Here is a 19,433-nt window from a genome sequence, read left to right as displayed (position 1 = left end):
TGAAACATTAAATAGAACTTATATTTAGTATTAAATTTTTACATATACATAACATTTCCTCCCACCCAGCTTGGATGTATAACACTATTTTTTTTTTTATATATATTATATCTACAAAACACTTGGCATGGATACAAAACATGAATATAAAGACAGCTAAAGCATACTATATAAAAGTGCACCATTTACTACGGTGTACTGAAACATTTATATATGGCGAAATGCAGCTTACCAAAGCTAACAGACTCCTAAGTACTTTGTACATTAATATTGACTACAAGTTCAACCTTTCAGGAGGTTTATGAATCCTCTCAGGATAGCGTCTTTCTTGTGTAGGTGGAGCAGACATTTGAGATGAGGTTGATTCAGCAGATTCTTGAGGCTGAGATTCACCAGGAGCAAGGGATGAATCAGGTGTCAAGAAGGTAAACTCATTTGAGTTCTGAGGAATGATCAGCTCCTCAGCCTCGTCTTGTGATGTGTCTTCCTGAGCTTGTGCATCTAGAAGCTGGTCGATATGTCTGCGCCAGACTGTATCATGCCCCACCTGCACTGTGTATGTCAGTGGACCAGTCTTTGACACAATCTTACCAGGTTGCCATTTCTGATTTGAGTGTCGGTAGTCTCTAGCAAGCACTTTATGTCCAACCTCAAATATTCTAAGCTTGCGTTGTTTTTGGTCTTGGAAGCACTGCTTCTTTTGCACATGTATACGCAAATCAGGTTTTAGCAGATCTAAGCGTGATCTCAAGCTTCTTCCCAGGAAAAGCATTGCTGGAGTCTGACCTGTGGTTGAGTGAGCTGTGTTTCGATAGGCTAGAAGGAAGCCTGCAATTTTCACATGTAGCGACTCTTTTTCCTTTTCCATGGCTTTCATAGATAGTTTGAAGGACTGAATAAAACGTTCAGCTAGACCATTTGTTGCAGGATGGTAAGGAACAGAGGTGATGTGCTTAATGCCATTCTTTTTTACAAATGCCTGGAACTCAGCAGATGTAAACTGAGTTCCATTGTCACTGACTAGTTGTTCTGGAAGTCCAGTACGTGCAAATAAGGTGTGGAGTATATCTACCGTTTTAGATGATGTTGCCTTTTTTACTGCAAAAATTTCAGGCCATTTTGAATGTGCATCAACCACAATGAGAAACATTCGATTATGGAAAGGTCCTGCATAGTCAATGTGAAGTCGTTGCCAGACAGAGCTTGGCCATTCCCAGGTATGAAGGGGAGCGCTTTGGGGCTGTCGCCGAGTCTGTTGGCATCCTGTGCATGACTTGGCCAGATTCTCTATTTGAAGGTCAATTCCAGGCCACCATATGTAGCTTCGGGCTAAGCTTTTCATCTTTACAACACCTAAATGACCTTCATGAAGTGCCTCAAGTATTTTTGTACAAAGTTTGGGTGGTACAATCACTCTTGTGCCCCACATAATGCATCCTTGACACACTGATAACTGGTCACGTCGATTTGAGTACTCAGGGAGATCAGCATCACTTCTAGAAGGCCAACCTTTTATTATCAAGTCAAATAATTTGGCCATAGTGGGATCTCGACTTGTCTCTTTCTGAATTTGAGCACTTGTAATGGGTAAGGGCTCCAGTTGTGTTAGATGAAAAATTTCAGCTGGATCGGAAAGGTTTTGAGTTCCCTTAAACTCACAAGGTAGATGGGAAAGTCCATCTGCATTTGCATGTTGTTTTGTGCCTCTGAATTCAATTTGGTAGTCATGGCCGCCTAAAAACAAAGACCATCGTTGTAAGCGTGCTGCAGCCATGGTTGGAACACACTTATGAGGACTGAAAATAGCAACTAAGGGCTGATGATCAGTAACTAATGTGAAATGTTTACCATATAGGTATTGATTAAATTTCTTTACCGCCCACACTAGGCTTAGACCTTCCCTGTCTATCTGTGCATAATTCTTTTCAGCAGGACTTAGAGACCTTGATGCAAAAGCAATTGATCGTTCTGTGCCATCAAGCATCTTGTGAGAAAGAACAGCACCAATGCCATACGGTGATGCATCGCAAGCCAGGCGCAATGGCAACTTTGGATTAAAATGTGTCAGCACTTCATCAGATGTAATCAGCTGTTTGGCAGTATTAAACGCTTGTTCACAATCTTGTGACCATTCCCATTTATTTCCTTTTCGTAACAAACAGTTTAGTGGATGCAACACTGTTGAAAGATTTGGCAAAAATCGATGGTAGTAATTTATAAGGCCCAGGAAAGAACGTAACTGGGTCACATTTTCAGGCTGAGGTGCCTTCAGGACAGCATCAATCTTGTCTGGGGATTGATGGAGGCCATTCTTATCAATAATATGTCCACAGTATTCTAAAGAGTCCCTAAAGAATTGGCATTTACTTTTATTTGCTTTCAGTCCAAATTCTAACAGCCTAGTAAGGACTGCTTCAAGGTTTGTCAGATGTGCACTATTATCTGTACCAGTTACAATTATGTCATCTAAGTAACACTGAGTACCAGGGATGCCCTGTAGCACCTGATCCATTGCTCTCTGCCACATAGCAGGAGCAGACGAAACTCCAAAAACCAGTCTGTTATAACGGAAGAGTCCCTTGTGAGTATTAATAGTGAGGTACTTTTTAGATGACTCCTCTAATTCCATCTGTAAATATGCTTGGGACAAATCTATCTTTGAAAAGTTCTCGCCACCAGCAAGTGAGGCAAAGATATCCTCTATGCGTGGTAGAGGATATTGGTCGACATGTAGTACAGGATTTAATGTGACTTTAAAGTCACCACAGATGCGTACAGCACCATTTTTCTTGATCACGGGCACGATGGGCGTTGCCCACTCAGACCAATTGACTTTGGAGAGGACACCCTGTCCTTCTAAACGCTTGAGCTCTGCCTCAACCTTAGGGCGAATAGCATATGGTACAGGGCGAGCCTTATGGAACTTTGGCTGTGCATCCTCTTCCACTGCAATGTGTGCCTTGATATGTTTGAGAGTCCCAATTCCCTCTTGGAACACCTGTGCATAGTGAACTAATAGTGAATTCAGCTTTTCTTGCTTAGGAAATATGCTCAGTCCTGAGGTGAAATGCATTTCTTTTATGGACTGCCAGTTAAGCTGGATACTTTTTAGCCATTCACGTCCAAATAAGGGAACACCTCCTCTTGATAGCACATATAAATCCAGCAGATGTCTCTGGCTTTCATACACAACTGTCACCTTAAGCTTACCAATGGGAGCAATCTTTTCACCTGTGTATGTTTTTAGTATTACTGAAGTGCCTTTCAGTTTCACATTTGGAAATTTTTCTTTATAATCTTTTTCTGAAATAATTGACAGGGCTGATCCGGTGTCTAACTCCATTTTTAATGTCACTCCTTCCACTTTGGGTGCCACCCATATTATTCTGCGGTCAGTGTGTTTAACAGAATGGAGCTCTAGACAAGACAGATGTTCAGTTTCAGAGTCACTGGAGTTGGTTTTATCAATTTCATGCACCTTTTTGCTTTTATTACCCATTTTATGTGACTTCCCTTTATTTTCGTTCATTCTGCATATTTTCTGGATGTGCCCTTTTTTATTACACTATCTGCACTATTTATCTTTAAACCAACATTCAGTCGGAACGTGCGATTTTTTTCCACATCTAAAGCAGGACGGCATTTTCTCAACGTGCTTTGCTACAACCTTATTGAGGCTGCACTGTGAAATCACTTTTCTCTTAAATTCTAAGGCGTCTTTTTCCGCCGTTTCCATTGAAATCGCTATTTCCTGTGCGCGCTGTAATGTTAAATCTCTTTCTGTGAGGAGCCGTTTCTGTATGCTCTCGTTGTGAAGCCTGCACACGAGTCGATCTCTTAGCGTGTCGGACAAGCCCTCGCCAAAATGACAGTGCTCTGTAAGCCACCTTAGCTCAGCAATATAGTCCGCAATTGACTCGTGTTCCTGCTGGTCCCGTTTATGAAAGCGAAACCGCTCGGCAATAATCATCGGTTTTGGGTTCAAATGTGCTTGCAATACATCCACAATATCTTTAAATGATTTTTCTGCGGGTTTCAACGGTGCCACTAGACTGCGCAACAGATTATAAGTTTTCGGACCTATTACACTTAAAAGCACAGCCACCTTTCTCTCATTCCCGATATCGTTTGCGAGGCAGTACTGCTCAAGTCTCTCAATGTAAGTAGCCCATTCCTCCTCGGTGCTGTCAAAAGCAGCCATTTGTCCTACACAGCCATACATCTTGTTTCAAATTCTTAAGATTTTCTTTACTCACTTCTGTGTTTTATCCGTCTCTCTTCTGGCAGGCCCAGGGTGCGCTCTTCAGTATGCCACGAAGCACATAGAAAACATGGAAATTCACTCAATGCAAAGCAGAGAAGCTCAGTTGGTTTTGAACAGTCGCATGCGGCAGGGTTATCCCATCCTCGTCGCCAATTCTGTTGTGTTTTTACACGTAAACCAACAGTATAATAGTAGTTAATAAAGAAAGACACAAATACGGCAATTACCAAACTTCCACCATTTTATGTATATAAACAAGTTCCGGCTGTAACGTGCACCTTAATACCAGGGTGCAGGCACATAACACATTCAATGCAATTATTTGAAACATTAAATAGAACTTATATTTAGTATTAAATTTTTACATATACATAACAGGAAGCATGTACCAGAAATTAAAAGACCCATTGTCCTCAGAAATCCGTGAACCAGCAAAAAATCCGCAATATATATTTAAATATGCTTACATATAAAATCCGCGATAGAGTGAAGCTGCGAAAGGCGAAGCGCGATATAGCGAGGGATCACTATATATATATATATATATATATATATATATATATATATATATATATATATATGTATATATATATATATATACTGTATATATACAGTATATATTGTGATGGGCGGCTGGCAGCTCATAGAATGGGCTCATAGAATGAGGGCGAAACACGTGTCGCGTACTCTTTGCATTTATTTGACAGTAAACTATTTCAACCATTCTATGATCTGCTCCTCACAAACTGAGGGCACCGTGGCGGATGTTAGCAGATTGCTGGCCAACCAGAAGCGTTACCTGGTAGGTAACCACCCATACAATCAGATTGTGACACAGACTACGAATGCCGTGAATATATATATATATATATACTGTATATATATATACTGTATATGTATATGTATATACAGTGCATCCGGAAAGTATTCACAGTGCATCACTTTTTCCACATTTTGTTATGTTACAGCCTTATTCCAAAATGGATTAAATTCATTTTTTTCCTCAGAATTCTACACACAACACCCCATAATGACAACGTGAAAAATGTTTACTTGAGATTTTTGCAAATTTATTAAAAATAAAAAAATTGAGAAAGCACATGTACATAAGTATTCACAGCCTTTGCCATGAAGCTCAAAATTGAGCTCAGGTGCATCCTGTTTCCCCTGATCATCCTTGAGATGTTTCTGCAGCTTAATTGGAGTCCACCTGTGGTAATTTCAGTTGATTGGACATGATTTGGAAAGGCACACACCTGTCTATATAAGGTCCCACAGTTGACAGTTCATGTCAGAGCACAAACCAAGCATGAAGTCAAAGAAATTGTATGTAGACCTCCGAGACAGGATTGTCTCGAGGCACAAATCTGGGGAAGGTTACAGAAACATTTCTGCTGCTTTGAAGGTCCCAATGAGCACAGTGGCCTCCATCATCCATAAGTGGAGGAAGTTCAAAACCACCAGGACTCTTCCTAGAGCTGGCCGGCCATCTAAACTGAGCGATCAGGGGAGAAGGGCCTTAGTCAGGGAGGTGACCAAGAACCTGATGGTCACACTGTCAGAGCTCCAGAGGTCCTCTGTGGAGAGAGGAGAACCTTCCAGAAGGACAACCATTTCTGCAGCAATCCACCAATCAGGCCTGTATGGTAGAGTGGCCAGATGAAAGCCACTGCTTAGTAAATGTCACATGGCAGCCCACCTGGAGTTTGCCAAAAGGCACCTGAAGGACTCTCAGACCATGAGGATTCTCTGGTCTGATGAGACAAAGATTGAACTCTTTGGTGTGAATGCCAGGCGTCACGTTTGGAGGAAACCAGGCACCGCTCATCACCAGGCCAATACCATCCCTACAGTGAAGCATGGTGGTGGCAGCATCATGCTGTGGGGATGTTTTTCAGCGGCAGGGACTGGGAGACTAGTCAGGATAAAGGGAAAGATGACTGCAGCAATGTAGAGAGACATCCTGGATGAAAACCTGCTCCAGAGCGCTCTTGACCTCAGACTGGGGCGACAGTTCATCTTTCAGCAGGACAACGACCCTAAGCACACAGCCAAGATATCAAAGGAGTGGCTTCAGGACAACTCTGTGAATGTCCTTGAGTGGCCCAGCCAGAGCCCAGACTTGAATCCGATTGAACATCTCTGGTGAGATCTTAAAACGGCTGTGCACCAATGCTTCCCATCCAAACTGATGAAGCTTGAGAGGTGCTGCAAAGAGGAATGGGCGAAACTGGCTAAGGATAGGTGTGCCAAGCTTGTGGCATCATATTCAACAAGACTTGAGGCTGTAATTGCTGCCAAACGTGCATCGACAAAGTATTGAGCAAGGACTGTGAATACTTATGTACATGTGATTTCTCAGTTTTTTTATTTTTAATAAATTTACAAAAACCTCAAGTAAACTTTTTTCACATTGTCATTATGGGGTGTTGTGTGCAGAATTCTGAGGGAAAAAATGAATTTAATCCATTTTGGAATAAGGCTGCAACATAACAAAATATGGAAAAAGTGATGTGCTGTGAATACTTTCCGGATGCACTGTAATATATATGTGTGTGTGTATGATGGACTGATTGGGTTGGACCCTTTCCCTTACTTGGTCTTGAAGCCACAATGAGGGATGGTCAGGATAGGAGCTGCAATCTTCTCCCTCTGTGACAGGGGGTAAACATGAAGGGAGGTTGCGACAGCAGATGAACCAGAGCTGGCATCCTAGAAGCCATGGATGGACATGTTGGCTGGGCTGGGCTGGCTAGTAGTCCCTTTCCCGGTCAGGAGGTCAGAAATATTGGACAGTGGGAAACTCCTTGGTGTGGACAGGCTGTTTCCTCACACATTGGGTGGCAGTGTCCCTTCCAGGAGGCCCCAGTATGGACATCCACAGGGCAGCATGGGAGTGGTGGTCCAACATGGCTGCCCTGTTGTGTTCTGTGGCAGCCGCCAGAGGAAGCTGCCAGAAATTAACTGCTGAACAACCAGGGTGGTTTTGCCTAACCCGGATGTGCTTCTCAGAGGCATTAGTTTGAGTACTTAGCCCAGGAGTCAGATTATTTTGTTCTATTATTTTATTTGTGTTTAGATATTTTGTAAATAAAATATATTCAGTTGTAAACTGCATCCAATTTCCAAACCCACTTATCTAGAGCTTGGCTGTGGAGAAGCTGAAGCCTGTCCCAGCAAATATAAGGATCAAGGCATGGCAATGAGAGGAAATATCAGAGGGTAGTGGACAGTTTTGTTGACTGAATTTGCTGCAGGTCAACACCAGTAAAACTAAAGAACTGGTAGTGCATTTGAGAAGAAAACAATCTCCAGTTACTCCCCTGTCTATTAGGGGTGTGGAAGTGGAGATTGTTCAAAACTACAAGTGCCTGGAGGTGCTTATGAACAGTAAGGTAGACTGGTCTAAGAACTCACTGGCCATATATAAGAAGAGTCAAAGTAGGCTGTATTTTCTACGCAGACTAAGATCCTTTAGGGTTTGCAACACTGTGCTGCGGATGTTTTATGAGTGTGTGGTTACCACTGACATGTTTTTCTTTTTTGGCATGCTTTGAAAGTGGGAGAGAGGCAACATGACATTGGCAGACATTATGAGACTAAACAAACTGATTCAAAAGGCTGACTCTGTGGTAGGAGAGAGACTGGACAGCTTGTAAACTGTGGCGGATCAAAGAATGTTGTCTGGCCTTTGGTGTATTATTGAAAATGCTAACCACCCACTTCATAGTGTTGTGGTTGGACAGAAGAGCTTTTTCAGTAGTAGACTGACTAGCATCAAGTGCTCCACTGAACGTCACAATCCTTCTTCTCCACGGCCATCAGACTCTATAACTCCTCTTCCAGTAACTCATCCACACAATAAGCTGCTCCCTCTTTCCTTAATGGATCTTTCAGATAATTTTTCATCTACTTAGATGTGCAGTATTTCAACTGATATTCTCATGTGAAAAACTTTGGTTCTGAGAATGTGCAATATTACTCTTATATGTTCAACCCTATTATATGAAGTACTTCCAGTTCAGTGTACTATTATTGTTTATAGTAAATTAGGGATTTTACAAAAAACTGTACAGTATTTATTATATTTAAATTCACTACCTGTAAAGCATTCTGAAAGAGGATTTATTCTAGTCTATTTTAAGTTTATATTTTGTTTTATTTTATATGCTTATTTTTTATATTTGCTCTTCATGTTACTTGTACCTTTCTCTATCTGTACAGTTGAACCATAGGCAATTTCCATCCATCCATCCATCCATTCTCTTCCGCTTATCCGAGGTCGGGTCGCAGGGGTAGCAGCTTGAGCAGAGATGTCCAGACTTCCCTCTACCCGGCCACTTCTTCTAGTTCTTCCGGGAGAATCCCAAGGCGTTCCCAGGCCAGCCGGAAGACATAGTCCCTCCAGTGTGTCCTGGGTCTTCCCCGGGGCCTCCTCCCGGTTGGACGTGCCCGGAACACCTCACCAGGGAGGCGTCCAGGAGGCATCCTAATCAGATGCCCGAGCCACCTCATCTGACTCCTCTCGATACTCTACTCTGAGCCCCTCCCAGATGACTGAGCTTCTCACCCTATCTTTAAGGGAGAGCCCAGACACCCTGTGGAGGAAACTCATTTCAGCCGCCTGTATTCGCGATCTCGTTCTTTCGGTCACTACCCATAGCTCATGACCATAGGTGAGGGTAGGAACATAGATCGACCGGTAAATTGAGAGCTTTGCCTTATGGCTCAGCTCCTTTTACACCACGACAGACCGATGCAGAGCCCGCATCACTGCGGACGCCGCACCGATCCGCCTGTCAATCTCACGCTCCATTCTTCCCTCACTCATGAACAAGACCCCAAGATACTTGAACTCGTCCACTTGAGGCAGGATCTCACTCCCAACCCTGAGAGGGCACTCCACCCTTTTCCGGCTGAGGACCATGGTCTCGGATTTGGAGGTGCTGATTCCCATCCCAGCCGCTTCACACTCAGCTGCGAACCGATCCAGAAAGAGCTGAAGATCACGGCTTGATGAAGCAAACAGGACAACATCATCTGCAAAAAGCAGTGACCCAATCCTGAGTCCACCAAACCAGACCCCCTCAACACCCTGGCTGCGCCTAGAAATTCTGTCCATAAAAGTTATGAACAGAATCGGTGAGTCCAACTCTCACTGGAAACGGGTTCGACTTATTGCCGGCAATGCGGACCAAGCTCCGACACCGGTTGTACAGGGACCGAACCACCCTTATCCGGGGGTCCGGTACTCCATACTCCCGGAGCACCTCCCACAGGATTCCCCGAGGAACACGGTCGAACGCCTTTTCCAAGTCCACAAAACACATATAGACTGGTTGGGCAAACTCCCATGCACCCTCCAGGACTCTGCTAAGGGTGTAGAGCTGGTCCACTGTTCCGCGACCAGGACGAAAACCACACTGGTCCTCCTGAATCCGAGGTTCGACTATCTGATGGACCCTCCTCTCCAGAACCCCCGAATAGACTTTTCCAGGGAGGCTGAGGAGTGTGATCCCTCTGTAGTTGGAACACACCCTCCGCTTCCCCTTCTTAAAGAGGGGGACCACCACCCCGGTCTGCCAATCCAGAGGCACTGTCCCTGATGTCCATGCGATGTTGTAGAGATGTGTCAACCAAGACAGCCCTACAACATCCAGAGCCTTGAGGAACTCCGGGCATATCTCATCCACCCCCGGGGCCCTGCCACCAAGGAGTTTTTTGACCACCTCGGTGACCTCAGTCCCAGAGATGGGGGAGCCCACCTCTGAGTCCCCAGGCTCTGCTTCCTCATTGGAAGGCATGTTATTGGGATTGAGGAGGTCTTCGAAGTACTCCCCCCACCGACCCACAACGTCCCGAGTCGAGGTCAGCAGCGCACCATCCCCACCATATACAGTGTTGACGCTGCACTGCTTCCCCCTCCTGAGACGGCGGACGGTGGACCACAATCTCCTCGACGCCATCCGAAAGTCGTTCTCCATGGCCTCCCCAAACTCCTCCCATGCCCGAGTTTTTGCCTCAGCAACCACCAAAGCTGCATTCCGCTTGGCCTGCTGGTACCTATTAGCTGCCTCCAGAGTCCCACAGGACAAAAGGGACCGGTCGGACTCCTTCTTCAGCTTGACGGCATCCCTCACTGCCGGTGTCCACCAACGGGTTCGGGGATTGCCGCCACGACAGGCACTGACCACCTTACGGCCACAGCTCCGGTCAGCCGCCTCAACAATAGAGGTACGGAACATGGCCCATTCGGACTCAATGTCCCCCACCTCCCTCGGGACATAGTCAAAGTTTTGCCGGAGGTGGGAGTTGAAGCTACTTCTGACAGGGGGCTCTGCCAGACGTTCCCAGCAGACCCTCACAACACGTTTGGGCCTACCAGGCCTGACCGGCATCCTCCCCCACCATCGAAGCCAACTCACCACCAGGTGGTGATCAGTTGATAGCTCCACCCCTCTCTTCACCCGAGTGTCCAAGACATGTGGCCGCAAGTCCGACGACACGACCACAAAGTCGATCATCGAACTGAGGCCTAGGGTGTCCTGGTGCCAAGTGCACATATGAACACCCTTATGCTTGAACATGGTGTTCGTTATGGACAATCTGTGACGAGCACAGAAGTCCAATAACAAAACACCACTCGGGTTCAGATCGGGGGGGCCATTCCTCCCAATCACGCCCTTCCAGGTCTCACTGTCATTGCCCACGTGAGCATTGAAGTCTCCCAGCAGTACAAGGGAGTCCCCAGATGGTATGCCCTCTAGCACACCCTCCAGGGACTCCAAAAAGGGTGGGTACTCTGAACTGCTGTTCGGTGCATACGCACAAACAACAGTTAGGACCCGTCCCCCCACCCGAAGACGGAGGGAGGCTACCCTCTCGTCTACCGGGGCAAACCCCAACGAACAGGCTCCAAGTTGGTTTGGCAATAAGTATACCCACACCCGTTCGGCGCCTCTCACCGGGGGCAACTCCAGAGTGGTAGAGAGTCCAGCCCCTCTCAAGGAGATTGGTTTCAGAGTCCAAGCTGTGCGTCGAGGTGAGCCCGACTATATCTAGCCGGAACCTCTCAACCTCACGCACAAGCTCAGGCTCCTTCCCCTTCAAAGAGGTGACATTCCACGTCCCAAGAGCCAGCTTCTGTAACCGAGGATCGGACCGCCAAGGTCCCCGCCTTCGGCCACCACCCAACTCACACTGCACCCGACCTCCTTGGCCCCTCCCATAGGTGGTGAGCCCATGGGAAGGGGGACCCACGTTGCCTCTTTGGGCTGTGCCTGGCCGAGCCCCATGGGTGCAGGCCCGGCCACCAGGCGTTCGCCATCGAGCCCCACCTCCAGGCCTGGCTCCAGAGGGGGGCCCCGGTGACCCACGTCCGGGCGAGGGAAAACGCCGTCCAAATTTTTTATTCGTCATAGGAGGTTTGTATAAACGCTCTTTGTCTCATCCCTCACCTAGGACCAGTTTGCCTTGGGTGGCCCTACCAGGGGCATAAAGCCCCGGACAACAGAGCTCCTAGGATCACTGGGACACGCAAACCCCTCCACCACAGTAAGGTGGTAGTTCGAGGAGGGGTAGGCAATTTCCTCTGGGATTAATAAAGTTTTTCTGATTCTGAAACAATCCCTAAACAGGACAGCAGCCAATCACAGACGAACATGCTCACATCAGGGGTCAGATTAGCATCACCAGTCCACCTAACCTGAATGTATTTGGGCAGAAACCAGAGCATCTGGAGGAAACCCATGTGCACATGGGGAGTAAACTGCCAGTTTTCTTTGACATAATTTACCAAAAAGTAGGAAACTCATTAAACTAAATATACACCTATTGTCCACATAAACTGCATACATGAATGTTATTATTTAGAAATCAGTTCATTATCCATTTAAACTAGCAGATTACAAACAACATGTTATATAGGCAATAGTATATCAAAGGGGAATATAGCAATAATTCTACATTTACAAAACTGTTACATCATAGAAATGGTCATACATTAGGGCAGCGGAGGACAGAAGTTGAAAGTTTCACCTAGGGCACCAAAAATGCTAGATTTGGCCCTGACTACAAACAATAAAAAACTACATTTACATTCTCAAACTTGCTTAATCCATTCAGGTTTAAGGAGCCAGAGCTTATCTTTGAAGCACTAAATTTACAGCAGAAAACACCCTGGACAGAGAAGTAGTCCATCATAAAGCACTCACCCCAGGCCAGTTTAGAGTTGCAGTCCATTTAACCTGATTGGCTTTTGGAACATACAAAGAAAACTGGAATACCAGTAAGAAAATAGCAGACAAGGGGAAAACGTACAAACTTCACACAGACAACTAGGCACAGGCTTCAAGCCCAGAATCCACGAGCATTTGGATATTCTACCCAGAAAACCTGAACATGCTCTTTGGTACTTTTGTTTTTCATCAAAGCTACTGTTCACTATGAGATCTATATTTAATTTTACCTCATCAGAGCAATCTGGCTCAGTGATCATTGGATTCTGCAATCACACCATTACCAGACCTTCCGTCCGCTTATGACCCCAGACAGTGAATGGCATCAAATCAATGGTGGCTGTGCCAGTAAAGGTTTCTCAAAAATCCTAAGATTAGTCAGTACAAAGGGTGTGAGTGAGTCTCATCCAGAGTGAAGCAACACCAGGATGATTTAGATAAAAAAGCTCAGTAACACTTTAGTGGACAGACTATAATATGCGTAATAAACAAAATATAAAACAGAGAACAGCTATGAAGAGATCATCATTAACATGAAGATGTCTTATTGCAACAATTAAATAACAAATCTTTACAGTAATCCAGGTCTGAAACTGCACATCATACAGAGTACTAAACCTATACATTGAATGGTTCATATTATAATGAGTATTCCATGAGAATAAATTAGTAAATAGTAAATTGCAACAAAATCATAGTATCTACTCAGCATTACCTTAAAGAACAGTTGTGTGAAACTGAAGAACAGTAAATCCATCCATCCATCCATTTCCCAACCCGCTGAATCCAAGCACAGGGTCACGGGGGTCTGCTGGAGCCAATCCCAGCCAACACAGAGCACAAGGCAGGAAACAATCCTGGGCAGGGTGCCAACCCACCGCAGAAGAACAGTAAATGTCAGTCATAATCATGTCAGAAGATTTGTGGCCATATGTTCTGGACATTCTGGCGAAGAGAAGAGCAAAGCTGTCAACGGATCACCATCTGGCTCGAGCTGGGTCAGATGGTGGGGGAGGACAGACTTGGAAAACCCAAGCAAGTAGTGAGCGTGGACTTGGAACATCTGGGGGAGACCCCGGTTCAGGAGACTTTCAACTCCAACCTCTGAAAGAGCTTTTCCCGCATTCCAGGGGAGACTGGGGATATAGAGTCCAAATGGGCCTTGCTCAAAGCCTACATTGTGGAAGAGGCTGCAAACAGCTGCAGCATGAAGGCCATAAGTGGCTACCCAATGATGCAATGGTGGACACCAGAGGTGAGGGATGCCATCAGCCTGATAAAGGAGGCCTTATGTGTATGGTTAGCACAAGAGATTCCCAAAGAAGCAGAAAGTTACTGACAGACCATTTTGGGAGGAGAGCAACTATTGATCAGGCTAAAAGAGGTTCTGGCAAACCATCAAGTGATTCAGAAAGGGAAAGCAGGGATTCACCCAGGCTGTTCTCAGTAAGGGTAGAGAAGTGCTGACCTAGACTGAGGATGTTGTTTGGCGATGGAAGGAACACTTTGAAGAGCTCCAGAACCCGATGGACACGCCCTCTGTGGAGGAGGTAGAGCTGATGAAGGATCAATGCCCATTTCCCTGCAGGAGGTCACTTAGGTAGTTAAGCAACTCTGCAGTGGTAAGGGGAGGAAGAGATCTTTCCAGAAATGCTGAAGGCTCTGGGCATTGTTGAGCTATCATGGCTGACACACCTTTTCAATGTTGTGTGGTCATTGGGAGCTGTGCCTATGGAGTAGCAGACTAGGGTGTAGTTATCCCCATTTTTGAAAAGGTGGTACAGAAGCGTGTGCTCCAACTATTGGGAAATCACACTTATCAGCCTCCCTGGAAAAGCATACATCAGGGTGCTAGAAAGGAGAGTCCACTCAGTCGTGGAACTTCATATCCAGTAACAGCAATGGAGATGACGTCCAGGCTATGGCATAGTGGACCAGCTCTTTATCATCATGAGGATTCTGGAGGAGTACAACCAATTGGGATACATGTCTTTTGTGGACTTATAGAAGGCATATGACAATGTTCCTGGAGGGATTCTGTGGGGGGGGGGGTGTGCTGGTAGAGTATGGGGTTCCAGGGTTCCTAATAAGGGTTATTCAGTCCCTGTATAATCACAGTGAGAGCTGTGTTGGCATAATCAGAACCATTTCGAGTGTGTTGTGGGTCTCTGACAGGGCTGTGCTTTATCTCCTATCGTGTTTGTGATTTTCATGGACAGGATATCAAGGTGCAGCAGGGGAGGGGAGGGGAGGGAGACCAGTTTGGTGGCCTTGGAATTGTGTCACTGCTTTTAGCAGATGATGTGGTCCTTTTGGCATCATTGGGTTGTGAGTTCCAGCACATGTTGATATGGTTTATGATGGAGTGTGAAGCAGCAGGGATTAGGATCAGCACCAAATCTGAGGTCATAGTCCTCAGTAGGAAAAAGTCAAACTGTCCTCTTTGAATGGAAGTTGAGTTACTGCCTCAAGTGGAGGAGTTTAAGTACATCAGGTTCATGTTCACAAGGGAGTGGAAAAGGAATGGTGAGAACAGCAGGAGGATTGGGTCAGCAAGCACAGTTATACGGTCACTATTCTGATCTGAAATCAGAAGGCAAAGCTCTTGATTTACCAGTGAATTTATATCCCTACCTACACCCCACCCAGAAGGTTTGGGTAATGACCAAAGAATGAAATAGCAAGTACAAGCGACAGAAATGAGCTTTCTCCTTATGGTGTCTGGGCTCTCCCAGTGCATAAGTACAGAAGCCACTTGAACCCAACACCTTTGATAGCATAACCGGATGAGCTTGGAAGATGAGGACAAACACACACCAAGCAAGGGGATGGTGAAAAGTGCTCAGTGGTTTTATTAAAGCAAGTCCAAACAAAGTGTTCAAAAAGTGCAGTCTTTAGTTAAATAAATGATCCATTAAAGCGAAGGTTAAAATCAATCCATAACTAATCCCTTGAAAACAAGGTTAACACACAGGCAGGAAACTGTCCTTAAAACCATGAGCCCTAGTGCAGTCCTTTAATACTTGATGTCTCCTTGGCTTACCCCAATACGGGCTCTTGCAGTCAAGGAGGCGCCTATCCAGACGTTCAGCCCACCTTCAGAGCTGCTCCTAGGCTCAGGCCCCTTGTAGCTTTCTCTGGCTCTAGGCAGGGCACCCCATTGAGCCTCTGCCTCCCGCTGCCAGGCTTGCATCCTTGTGGTCCATGGCACCACCCACAGAACTCCTCTTTCCTCCTCTCACTCCCCTGCAGTCGTACTACCTCTGCTCTACAACTAAGCAGCATTAGCATTAATCAGCTGGAGTGGCCATCAGCCCCTGAGTGCCATTCACACTCTCCCCTGCTCAAACTGACTCTTTCTTGTTCCTGCCTTTCTGCTCACCCTCTATTAACCTGTCTTTTCTTCCAATCAGTCTTATTCTTTTTTTTCTCCTTTATTGTGCCAGCTCATTCTTATAAGGCTCCTTGGGCACAGCTTCTCAATTGGCCACTGCAACAACAACAACAACAACATTTATTTATATAGCACATTTTCATACAAAAAAGTAGCTCAAAGTGCTTTACATAATGAAGAAAAGAAAAATAAAAGACAAAATAAGAAATTAAAATAAGACAACATTAGTTAACATAGAAAAAGAGTAAGGTCCGATGGCCAGGGGGACAGAAAAAACAAAAAAAAAACTCCAGATGGCTGGAGAAAAAAATAAAATCTGCATGGGTTCCAGGCCACGAGACCGCCCAGTCCCCTCTGGGCATTCTACCTAACATAAATGAAATAGTCCTCTTTGTATTCAGGAAGCCAATGAAGCAATTGAGAAAGACCACACCTTCACATGCAGGTGCATCTCACCCCAATTATTCCACCAAATCTCCGCAGCTAATTGAACATGCACGCCCACGGAGAATGAGCCAGCCAATTAATTATTTATTTTTATAAACGACCCTCTTTTCTGAGACGCGGACCTACTATATCACACAGACATCCAGTAGAGGCTCAGAATAGAGCTGCTTACCCTCCACGATGAGAGGAGCCAATTAGGGTGATACGGAAAACTGATACATATGCCTCCTGATCGCCTCTCTGTGGAGGTTTTATGGGCCCAACCAGATGGGAGGAAACCTCAGGGAAGTCTGAGGGCTCACTGGGAGGATTATATGTCCCAGATGCCCTGGGAACACCTTGGGATCCCAAAGCATGAGTTGGCAAGTGTGGCTGGGGTAAGGAATGTATGGGCCTCACTGCTAAGACTGTTAGCCTCGCGACCCAGCTTCAGATAACAGGTAGATAAAGAATGATTGCATGAATGAAAGTACTCGATGATAGTGAGTGTTTGAGAGAGGGTGTGTAGCATTGTTCATAATGGCCTTTGGTTTTGTCTTCATTCTCTCCTTCATTACTACTTCTAGGAGGTCGAGATGGCACCTATATATAGATATAGGATAGCTATCACTACCCACATTAAAGGAATGCAGTCTCCTAAGAAAAAAAGAGACTGTTCTCCCCTGTCTTATATACTGTAGTTCATCTGCTAAAATATCAGAACAGTTCTGACAGGAATAGGCCATTCAGCTCAACAAGCCTGGCCATCCTGTTCACCTAGATTGACCACAATAAAATCAAGTTGTGATTTGAAGGTCCCTAAACTTCAACCCTCAACCACACTATTTGATAATTTATTCCATGAGTCTGTGGTTCTTTGTAAGCCGAAAAACATTCCAACATGTACTGTATGTGAAATCTGCCCTTAACAAGTTTCCATCCATGTCCCTGTGTTCTTCAGCTTGTCATTGATGGGGATTCCCAAGTAGAAGTGTAATACCTCCATATCCATGCCCTGAATGGTGACTGTGCATAGAGGGCCTTGGGTGTGGTGAAAGTCAGTAACCAGTTTGCTTTTTTTGCTTATGTTGAATTGTATATAATTTGCTTTGCATTAGGTTTTCTAACCCCATTGAACTCACAATGATGATGAATATAAAGTTACATCCTCAGATAAGCTTGTAGGGTCCTGGTCAATCCATACTCCCGTTTCCTCTTATGGTCTTTAGTGTTTGGCAGGGAGTAAAAGAATAAGTTTAGAGTTACAAGAAGCCGACATAAAATTCCACAGTAGAGTTGCAAGGCCCATGCTCTATGAGGAAGTCAACAATACAGGATCTTCTGGATCAAGGGGAGCCAGTTTAGTTGATTTGTGTATCTTGTGGTTCTGACCAAGGAGGACTTTTCAGGAAATTCCAACTAGAATAAAACAGGAGCAAACCAAGTTGGTCTTTTTGCAGAATTTATATCAAAAGTACAACAAATTCACTAACTTGATGTGTTTTTGTTGAATTTATCTTGGTAAATTAAGTTTAAAACTGAACAGTCTCAATGAATGCACTCAGAAACAATTGTTCAATATCTCTTACAATCAGCTAGAATATCTGCACAAATACCATATTTGTATGCCTACAGAAAAAAACCTGTAATTGGGGGAGGGGTGCAGAGGGGCAGCCACAGACGATGTGTGGGTGTGTATTTTTGGGGGATACACAGAGATTGCTGCAGGACTTTGAATTTGTTGAGGAAGTATCAGTAGTGGTATTCAGTAATATTATAAAGATCATTCAAAAGTGATATTAGCATCAAAGCTTAAAAGCAGAATTGCTACATTATATTATGGACTTGAAAGACAGTACAAGTTACCAATTACCTTTACACACTTAAACACACCATTCTCAATGGTTTCCTTTCCACCATATTCTTAACAAGAGTAAATCAAGATGTGCTATTTGCAATGATGTGATATCTGCAATTAGATTGCAATTGGTTTGTAGGGCATTGTTAATGTTTCTTTTAATTTGTCCAGTTCTTTTTGTTGTTCTGCTGAGTGTTGATTGTTTTTGTGACCTTAGTAATGCCATTTTGGTAGACAATAGTGTCGACTCTTTTAAACTCTAAGGATTGTGCTTTGATAAAAAATCTAACTTAGTGTACTCAATATAATTCATGTTTATTGTCACATGTACAGAGTATGATTAAATTCTTATTTGGATGCTTAACCAATACAAATCACATTGCTGTTTCTTGTTCATTCAAATCTAGACACTAGGTTATGTAAAATGTATCAGCACAGAATATAATAGGCCAAAAGTAGTCTGGGTAGTCCAACAGGTTCCACAATCATGAATGGATAGAGCAGTCTGGTTCATGCTGCCTATGAGGCACTTCCACTGCCATAATTGTTGGAATACTGAGACAACTTAGCTATGGGCTAACCAAATAAGCTTGATGGACTGAATGGTCTCCTCTTATATGTCACACCTCTTGTCATACATCAAGAATGTCTCAATGTTTTGGTTTTCATTTTAAGAATGACTGAGTGAGTCTGATATAGGCAGAATGTTCTGTCTTCATGAGGCAGGGCGTTCAGCTTGAACTATCACAGACGTATGTTGGTCGTCCACAGTTTGCTGGTATCAGTGGTCATTGGAAGACCCTCAGGTCTATCAGGAAGCATGTGGAACAAAATCAAGGGAGAGCCAACACATTGTGTGAAAGGCCATCACAACCAATCTACAGAGTTGGCTCACCAGGTAACACTTTGGACCACAGGCTAGTCGCTTGAAGAGGGAGGCGAGCATCTACTCATGGAGTCCATTGTGATTTATGCTGTTGGCTGTTGACACCAAAACTGCCTGTGCCTGAACTGCCTGTGAGGCATATGCACATCACCACCCTTCACCAAATCTCAATCCAAACAAGCATCTGTATAATGAGATGGAAAACGTTTCCAGGGTATAGATGCAAAGTCAGGTCATTTGCAAACTAGTGAAGAAATGTGCTTTGACATAAGTCAGCATCTCCGAACTTGTAACACCTTCTTGAGTCCACGTCCCTTCAAATTCAGTCCTTCCTGAGGGCATGTGGGTGGCCAACTCTCTATTATTAT

At 44.7% G+C, this 19,433-nt stretch overlaps 1 protein-coding gene across 1 annotated transcript; it reads right to left on the bottom strand.

The window, feature by feature from the left end:
• Nucleotides 1-274: 274 nt before the first annotated feature.
• Nucleotides 275-3,499, bottom strand: LOC114651211 (uncharacterized protein K02A2.6-like). Its single transcript, XM_028801157.1, has one exon. It carries the CDS (start codon nt 3,497-3,499, stop codon nt 275-277), a length of 3,225 nt encoding a protein of 1,074 aa, XP_028656990.1.
• Between the last annotated feature and the right edge of the window lie 15,934 nt (nt 3,500-19,433).

Source organism: Erpetoichthys calabaricus, chromosome 4 (assembly GCF_900747795.2).
Source record: "Erpetoichthys calabaricus chromosome 4, fErpCal1.3, whole genome shotgun sequence".
NCBI lineage: Eukaryota > Metazoa > Chordata > Cladistia > Polypteriformes > Polypteridae > Erpetoichthys > Erpetoichthys calabaricus.
Note: the sequence above shows the minus strand (reverse complement) of the source record. Positions and strands in the feature narration are given on the sequence as shown.